Consider the following 9,512-nt stretch of genomic DNA (forward strand, 5'->3'; position numbering starts at 1 on the left):
GATCCCTGGGTGGCGCAGCGGTTTAGCGCCTGCCTTTGGCTCAGGGCGCGATCCTGGAGACCCGGGATCGAATCCCACGTCGGGCTCCCGGTGCATGGAGCCTGCTTCTCCTTCTGCCTATGTCTCTGCCTCTCTCTCTCTCTCTCTCTCTCTCTGTGACTATCGTAAATTAAAAAAAAAAAAAGGAAAAAAAAAAATGAGAGGGTAAGATGGAGGACCCAGACACCCTTTCACAGACCCACCCTGCGACAGCACCTTAGTTGGAGCTGTGGCCAGAGCTGGCAGTTGGAGGACCCCTCACCTTCCACATCCAGGTTTTACAATCTACCCCCTCTGTCTAGTTCCAGAAGATCGTCATCACCCCCAAAGGAAACCCAGATCCGTTTATCAGCCACTCCCCACTCCTCCCCCACCCCCAGCCCCTGGCCACCACTAATCTGCCTTCTGTCTCTATGGATATAACCATTCTGGACATTTCATATCAATGGAGTCTTTCAGAAAGTGACCATTTGCACCTGGCTTCTTTTGCTTAGTGTGATACTCTCAGAGTTCATCCACACTGTAGTATGTAACCGTTGTACTTCAGTTGCTTTCGTGATCAAATGATACTCCACTGTATGGATATACCAGTGTTGTTGGCCTGTTCATTGGCTAATAGACATCTGAGTTGTGTCCACCCTTCAGCTATTGTGAGAAGTGCTACTACGAGCATCTGTATATAAGCACTTGTTGGAACACTCATTTTTTTTTTTGAGATTTTTATTTATTCATGAGAGAGAGAGAGAGACACAGGCAGATGGAGAAGCAGGCTCCAAAAAAAAAAAAAAAAAAAAGAAGCAGGCTCCATGCAGGGAGCCCGACGTGGGACTCGATCCCGGGTCTCCGGGATCAGGCCCTGGGCTGAAGGCGGCGCTAAACCGCTGAGCCACCCAGGCTGCCCTGGCACACTCATTTAAAAAAATTTTTACGTGTTTATGTTTTTTGAGATTTATTTATTTTAGAGAGAGAGTGTGTGAGTAGGGGGCAGGGACAGAGGCAGAGGGAGAGAGAGAGTCTCCAGTAGACTCTCAGAGTCTGATTTTATCCTCCTGACAACCCTTGGAGGGAGGTGGGGTTACCTCCCTTTTTCAGATGAGAAGAGGGAGTCCCAGAAAACTTAGTGACCTACCCAAGGGCACATAGCTTGGGAGGGATGGAGCTAGGGTCTAAATCCATGTCTGACTCCAAATTTGGTGCTCTTTCCATCACCCTGCATAGGCCCTCTGCCCTGTCTCTGTGCTGTTCTTTTTATTTTTGGTTGAAGTGTAATGATCGCACAGTGTTGTATTAGTTTCAGGTGTATAAAGTAATGATTCAACTCTATACATGATTCAGTGCTCATCATGATACGTGTACTCTTTGTCCCCTTCACCTGTGTCCCCCATTCCCTTCCACCCTCCTCCTCTGGCAACCACAAGTCTGTTCTCTGTGTTTAGGAGTCTGTGTTTTTGTTTGTCTCTTTTTTGCTTTATTTGTTTTGTTTCTTAAATTCCACGTGTGAGTGAAATCATATAGTACCTGTCTTTTTTTTTTTTTAAGATTTTATTTATTTATTCATGAGAGACAGAGAGAGAGAGAGGCAGAGACACAAGCAGAGGGAGAAGCAGGCTCCATGCAGGAAGCCCGACGTGGGACTTGATCCCAGGTCTCCAGGATCATGCCCTGGGCCGAAGACGGCGCCAAACCGCTGAGCCACCAAGGCTGCCCCATACAGTACCTGTCTTTCTCTGACTGACTGACTTCTCCTGGCATTATACTCTCTAGATCCATCCGTGGCATTGCAAATGGCAAGGTTTCACTCTTCTTTTTTTTTTTTTTTTAAAGATTTTATTTATTTATTTATTCATGAGAGACACAGAGACAGAGGCAGAGACAGAGGCAGAGGGAGAAGCAGGCTCCCTACAAAAGGCCAATGTGGGACTCGATCCCAGGACCCCAGGATCACGCCCTGAGCCAAAGGCAGACACTCAACCACTGAGCCACCCAGACGCCAAAGGTTTCATTCTTCTTTATGGCTGAGCAATATTCCATTGTGTACATAAACCGCTGCTTCTTCATCCATCCGTTGGTCCGTGGACACTGGGGCTGCTTTCATCCTTGGCTATTGTAAATAATCCTGCAATCTTATTGCTTTTCTTTGTGCTTTGTGTTTTGTGTGTGTGTGCTTTTTTTCCCCCCCAAATCTGTTTCTCCTCTTCTGCTTTTTCCATCCATCATACTTTTTCATCTTATGCTTGACTTTTCTTCCTTTCTTAAAGTATTCTTCCTCTTTATATACTTCTGCCTGCTGTCAGTCACCTCCTTTATTTTCTGTCCCTTAATAACGGTCTCTGTCCAGTCCTGAAAGGGCCCTCCTACTGTCGGGGGGATGGGGAGCATGGAGAACTCTCCACCTTCCTCCACCTCCAACATGTGCCTTCCTCCGTGGAGGAGGAGGGAGAGTGGAGGTGTTCTGTGACTGGGGGTGCCCAACAGGATCTAGGTGTGATCGATGCCAGTGGAGTGGCAGGAAGGAGCTGGTGTCCTGCTATGGGACCCTCAGGCTCGAGTCTGGGTCCCAGGACAGGGAAAAAGGGCAGATGAGGGGGCCAGGACCCCAGTCTCGGGCCACTCCAGCCGCCCATCAGGCCCCAGTGCATTTTCCCAGGAATGTCTGTTCTCCTCCCATTCATGGGTATTTCATAGCCGGCTTCCACTCTGCCTTCCCATTTGTAAGCTAGACACACTCTAAATCACGGGAGGAGACACACCAAGCTGCCAGAGGAAAGCCAAGATAGGGGGAGAGTTGCTATTTTATACACCCTCGGAGTCCTAAAGCACTTCTACTTTTCATGGCATCCCTTGTCTCATTAGCTCCTCCCACACCCCTCCCAGTCCTTGCAACAGATGTCTCTGTACAGAGACAGCAAACTGCCTAGCTCCAAGCATCAAGCCAGCTTTCAGCCAGACCCAAAAATTCACTTTTTGGACGTTTTGTCTCCCACAAAGAAGGCAAAAGAGAATTGAGCCTCTTTAGAAGCACAGTGGCCTTAAAAGAGGACCAGATTATTTAATCTTAAAAGTCTGGGCACCTGGGGGGCTCAGTCAGTTGAGTGTCTGACTCTTAATTTCAGCTCAGGTCATGATCATAGGGTCGTGGGATCAAGCCCTGTGTTGGGCTCTGTGCTGAGCACGGAGCCTGCTTAAGATTCTCTCTGCCCCTCCCTCTCCCCCCACCCCCCACTGCTCGCTTACAAGTGCTCTCCTCTCAAAAAAAGTCACGTGTTCCTAGAGAATTTAATTTTTTGTTCAATATCTATGCTGTGGTATCAATATTGAGTGAATTGGTTGGTATAATCTCTTAATTAAAATTCATTTCCCACCCTCCCCACCCCAAATTGTGCTGCCTAGATCCAGACAGCATTTGTAAGTGCGTTCTGTATGTCCCTCTGTCCCTGGGCTAAGTGCTTGCTAGACATCATGTGTAATCCTCACAAAGACCTGAGAGTATCTCCCCATTTCTCAGGTGGGGATACTGAGAGTCAGGGCAATGGAGAGATAGGCTGTCTTGTCATCACTACAGGAATAGCACAGGATAAAGGGGTTTAGGGCAGCCTGGGTGGCCAGCGGTTTAGCGCCGCCTTTAGCCCAGTGCATGATCCTGGAGACCCGGGATCGAGTCCCATGTCAGGCTCCCTGCATGGAGCCTGCTTCTCCCTCAACCTATGTTGTGTCTCTGCCTCTCTCTCTGCATCTCTCATGAATAAATAAATAAAATCTTAAAAAAAAAAAAAAAGAAAGGGGTTTAAATAAGTCAAACTAGTGTGACAGACTTCGGGACAGTTTATTTATTTATTCATTCATTCATTCATTTATTTATTCATTCATTCATTCATGAGAGACACACAGAAAGAGGCAGAGACACAGGCAGAAGGAGTAGCAGGCTCCATGCAGGGAGCACATTGGGGGACTCAATCCCAGGACCCCAGGATCATGCCCTGAGCTGAAGGCAGATGCTCAGCCGCTGAGCAACCCAGACGTCCCAGGACAGACCATCTAAAGTAGACTGTGGAATTGGCTCCTCTGGTATACAACGTCAGAAAATTGGAGGAGCCAGATCCTGAAGGTATGAGCGCCTAGAGGGAGGGCCAGGGGACACCAAGGGAGACCCAGGGCAGACGTGCGGGGAGAGATTGGAGAAGGATTGGCGTTGTCCCCAGTATCCCCAGAGGAGCTGTGACTTGAAAAGGCCCCAGAGGAAGCCCACAGAGGAGCACCGTCCCCTGGCTCCTGGCTTTGGCAGGGCTTCTGTTCTCAGTAGTGTTTTCCAATAACTGCACCTCGGCAGAAGCGGAGTCCAGTGACTTCTGCCTGTAATTGGCACAGGCTGCTTCCGGTTCCGGTGTGTGTGATCGGGCTCTTTCTTTGTGTTGAACCCCTTCCCCCACACATACCTCATCCCGCCCCCCACACACCGAGAGCGAATGATCCGACCGGCCGTACTGGGGTGTGCTGTGTGTAAAAATACATGGGGTTGAGCCATTTCCTGCTGCTTCCGTTCTTGCATGGCGATAAGACACTGGGGACCCAGCTGCGGACAGAGAGCTCCTCAGCAGCTCAGGGGGAGCCGGCTGTGGGACAGCTGGACTCGGGCCCACCCGCTTTCATCTGACCCCCGTTTCCCATCTTTCCTATCTCCTGCGACCTCTCTTTCCTTTCTCCCCACCAGCCCCATCCTTTCTCAGCCTCTCTTCTCTGTACCACCCTGATGTACTTGGGACGCCTGCTTACTGGTGTGCAAAGGGACTATCCTCTCCTTCCTGCACACTTGCCCCCTCTGAGCTGGGCCCTGGTACCCTCAGGCCCCCCAGACTAGTCCCTGCTTCCTCGGGCCCTGGTCAGCAGGGCTGGTGGGGGCGTGCTCTCTCTGCATCTGGGAGACCAGGCAGGGCCGGGTGCCCCCACCATCATGAAGCGGAAGAGATTGCCAACAACTGGAGACAGCTGGAAGGTGATGGACGGGCTGGGTGGGGTGTCAGCAGAGGCAGGTGACCTGCTGAACTGCATTAGGGAAGCCGGGGTGGGGAGGGTGGCGAGGCTTCCTGCGCCTGCATGGGGCTAAAGTATGGGCTTCAGAGGGAGAGGCCTGCTCAAGGCAGGAGGCTTTTGGAGAGGTTGAGTCCAGAGGGACAACTTGTCTCATCCCTAAGAAATCAATCTCATGACTCCATTGAAGCCTCGGATCGGCTCGGTCCGTGTGATGGAGCATCAAGAGTTCTGGGCCAGAGGTTCCATTTTTCATAGCTGTATGTCCCTGAGCAACTATTTGAACTCTCTGGGCCGAAGGAGGGATAGATCTACCTTGACTGCATTTCAGGGGTGTTGTGAGGATTTAGGTAGATCACAGACAGTGAGGGCCCTTCGAGATGGCACCTGTAGGGGCACCTGGCCGGCTCCGTTGTTGGAGCATGGAACTCTTGATCTCAGAACTGTGCGTTCGAGCCCCACGTTGGGTGTAGAGATTACTTAGAAATAAAATCTTGCTTTTTAAAAAAAGGTACTCGTAAAAGGAATCCTATGATGGTAGGTGGTTGTTATTTTGGACTCTTGCCTTGAAGCTTCCTATTCATCCTGCACTGTCTTCCAGGCAGAGAAACCAAGTCCAGGGGTGTCCACGGACACATGAGAGAATCCTGCTGTGTTCCCTCCCGTGGTTTCATGTTTGAACCATGCCTGCCTTCTTCCCCAGGTCGACAAGGGAGACCTCGGAGCCCTGAGCCTCCCCGGAGGCCCTAGCCACGGTGACACTGATGGTCCCATCAGCCTGGATGTGCCAGATGGGGCCCCAGACCCCCAGCGGACCAAGGCTGCCATTGACCACCTGCACCAGAAGATCCTGAAGATCACCGAGCAGATCAAGATCGAGCAGGAGGCGAGGGACGACAACGTGGCCGAGTACCTGAAGCTGGCTAACAATGCGGACAAGCAGCAGGTGTCACGCATCAAGCAAGTGTTCGAGAAGAAGAACCAGAAGTCAGCCCAGACCATTGCGCAGCTGCATAAGAAGCTGGAGCACTACCGCCGGCGGCTGAAGGAGATTGAGCAGAATGGGCCCTCGCGGCAGCCCAAGGACGTGCTGCGGGACATGCAGCAGGGGCTGAAGGACGTGGGTGCCAACGTGCGTGCGGGCATCAGTGGCTTTGGGGGTGGCGTGGTGGAGGGTGTCAAGGGCAGCCTCTCGGGCCTCTCGCAGGCCACCCACACCGCCGTGGTGTCCAAGCCCCGGGAGTTTGCCAGCCTCATCCGCAACAAGTTTGGCAGCGCCGACAACATCGCCCACTTGAAGGACCCTCTGGAAGACGGGCCCCCTGAGGAGGCGGCACGGGCGCTGAGTGGCAGCGCCACCCTCGTGTCCAGCCCCAAGTACGGCAGCGACGACGAGTGCTCCAGCGCCAGCGCCAGCTCGGCCGGGGCGGGCAGCAACTCCGGCGCTGGACCAGCTGGGGCGCTCGGAAGCCCCAAGTCCAGCGCACTGTACGGGGCCCCCGGAAACCTGGATGCTCTGCTAGAGGAGCTGCGCGAGATCAAGGAGGGGCAGTCCCACCTGGAGGACTCGATGGAGGACCTGAAGGCTCAGCTGCAGCGGGACTACACCTACATGACCCAGTGCCTGCAGGAGGAACGCTACAGGTAGGCCCACCCTCAGCCACGCTGCTGCCCCGCCAGCCCGGCCTGAGGCCATGGCACCCTGGTCAGACTCTGGGCTGCGGAAGCACAGGGACGTGCACGCAGAAGGGCCTGAGGCTGCTGGACAGAGCCAGGGGAGGCCCCAGGACGCCTGCCTCCAGGCTGGTAGGAGCAACTGGAAGATAGGGTTGTGGGACCTGCTTATGCAGAGAAGGTGCGGCCTGTCTCAGGAGCTTCCAGCATCCCTCCTTGATGGTTATGGGCTCCGTGTACAGCAGGGGAAACTGAGGCAGGAACCAGCTATGTGGCCTCTCATCTGGAAAGACTAAAGAGCACAGACTCTGGAGCCAAGTACCTGGGTTCAAACCCTGACTCTATTTTTTTCCTTTAAGATTTTGTTTATTTATTTGAGAGAGAGAAGAGAGAGAGAGAGAGAGAGAGAGAGAGAGAGAGAGCACATGAGCAGGGGGAGGGGCAGAGGCAGAGAGAGGTCCTGGGCTCAAACCCAGAACCCTGGGATCATGACCTGACCAAATGCAAGTGCTTAACTGGCTAAGCCACACCAGTTGTGTCTCTCCACCACCCACCCACCCACTCCTAGCTCTACTATTTATGTTGAGCAAAGTAGTTAATGCTCCCCACACTTGGTCTCCTTGTCTATACACTGGAAATAACACGAATCCTTCCTCCTAGGGTTAATGAGGGCTAAATGAGTCCAAATCTGTAACATCAAAGTATATAAACTGCTGGCACAGTCCGTTCACACATTGGACTGAAGCTGGAGTCTCTGGTCCCTCCTTCCCCTCTGCCCCCTCCGCCCTTTTGCTGGATGCCTCTCACGTGGGATTTGGCATTTGCTCTCTGGGATTCTTGGCGATCTTTTCCCTAATTAGCACTTTTCCTTTTTCTTCCTTATATACATGAAGAAGGTTTGGGAACTTAAGGGGACACCCTGCCTGTAAACTAACTACCCCGTGTAAGAGATGTTGTGCCTGCAGAATAGGAATCGTGTCTCTGTATCACCATATCCCTGGTGCCCAGGAGAGCATCTCAGTCCAGGGCTCAGAGGCTCACGTTGAAGTCCCTGAATCCCTGACTCCTCCATTCATGAGCTGTGTGATCTTAGGCAGGTTCCTTAACCTCTCGCTGTCTCAGTCTTCTCTGGGATGACACTAGGATTTACCTCGTGGAGTTGAGGGTGGTAAAGATCTCCGAGATGATGTGGGTGGAGTCTTGGCACAGTGCCAGCACAGAGGCAGGGCTGTGTATATAGTAACTTTTGTTGTCCTTGCTGTTAAAACTGGCATGGGGCAGAACACGTGTGTTGGGCGGGTTGAGAAATGAAGTTGATTCTGGGGAGAGAAGGGAGGTGAGGGGGCCAAGACTGGTGCCACTCCTTGCCCCCTGCCAGGTATGAGAGGCTAGAGGAGCAGCTCAATGACCTGACCGAGCTTCACCAGAATGAGATGACCAACCTGAAGCAGGAGCTGGCCAGCATGGAGGAGAAGGTGGCCTATCAGTCCTACGAGAGGGCACGGGACATCCAGGTATGACCAGAGACCAACCCTGGGGGGTGCCCAGACATGCTGAGAGAGCTGGCTGCAGCCGGAGACCAAGGGCTTTACCCAGTGGGGCCGATGGACACAGGCTGGGTGGATGGGCTGCGGATGGAGAGGACGCGCGGGGCAGGGCGGAGAGTGGAGCAAGGTGGGCCCAGGCTGGCTTTGTGCGAGCCTTTGCACAGAGCTCTTTGACGGCAGCCTTGCCAGTGAATCGTTGGGATTTCCAGGGCCTAGACTGCCCAGAAAGGAAGCTCCCGGGATTGGGCCAGTTGTGCCCCATCTCCTTGTGCACACCACACACACCCCTCGCCACTCTGATTTCCTGCCGTCCCCCAAATAGTTGTAATTAGAGGACTGGCCCCAGCCACAGCTCATCCACCTGTCCCTGCCTGACCTTTGTCAGGGGCCCCCTGTGCACTGTCACCTTCTCTGGGGGGCAGGTAGGGACGGCCTGGGGGAGCCGGCCCACCCTGAGCTCCTGCTTGCCCACCCCTGCAGGAGGCTGTGGAGTCCTGCCTGACCCGGGTCACCAAGCTGGAGCTGCAGCAACAGCAGCAGCAGGTGGTACAGCTAGAAGGTGTGGAGAATGCCAACTGCGCGGGCCCTGCTGGGCAAGTTCATCAATGTGATCCTGGCGCTCATGGCCGTGCTGCTGGTGTTCGTGTCCACCATCGCCAACTTCATCACGCCCCTCATGAAGACGCGCCTGCGCATCACCAGCACCGCCCTCCTGGTCCTCGTCCTCTTCCTCCTCTGGAAGCACTGGGACTCCCTCACCTACCTCCTGGAGCACGTGCTGCTGCCCAGCTGAGCGGCCAGCCCACCCCTGCCCCACGTTCTCCCTGGCCCCGAGGTGGCTATGCTTCTCCAGGAGGGACCCTGGGATTCCCAAGTCCCTTGGACTTCTTCATGTGTCTGGTTTGGCCTCTTGCCCAAACTGTCCATTCCAGCGGCTCCTGCCCCCTTCTCTGTTGCTTCTGTCTGACACCTTCTCCCTGCTGGCCTGAGGGGAGCTTCGAGTGCAGCCCTGCCCTGGAGACCGTGGGGACATCTGTGGCCAAACGGAGCAGAGAAGGACACTGGGATGAGCTGTTCTGATTACTTCCAGTCACACACGGACTTCTCCCAGCTGACTCAGGATGCGGCAAGTCAGGAAAGCCAGTAGGAATAGGCGCAGGAGAGGGCCCTGCCCCAGCCCTCGACCCTTCTAGGGAAGAGCCCAACCTGGAAGCTCTACAGTTCCCT

The 9,512-nt window shown here is 53.8% G+C and overlaps 1 protein-coding gene across 1 annotated transcript in view; it reads left to right on the plus strand.

Annotated features, from left to right (window-relative positions):
- Positions 1-9,214, plus strand: part of TMCC2 (transmembrane and coiled-coil domain family 2) — a 40,231-nt gene extending 31,017 nt beyond the window's left edge. The window contains 4 exon segments of the mRNA XM_025421115.3: positions 5,768-6,708; positions 8,117-8,252; positions 8,766-8,861; positions 8,863-9,214. Of these exon segments, the coding sequence (XP_025276900.3) occupies positions 5,768-6,708; positions 8,117-8,252; positions 8,766-8,861; positions 8,863-9,078 (1,389 nt within the window). The 3' untranslated portion in view covers positions 9,079-9,214.
- Positions 9,215-9,512: the final 298 nt, after the last annotated feature.

The sequence above is a fragment of the Canis lupus genome, chromosome 38 (genome assembly GCF_003254725.2).
Source record: "Canis lupus dingo isolate Sandy chromosome 38, ASM325472v2, whole genome shotgun sequence".
Lineage (NCBI taxonomy): Eukaryota > Metazoa > Chordata > Mammalia > Carnivora > Canidae > Canis > Canis lupus.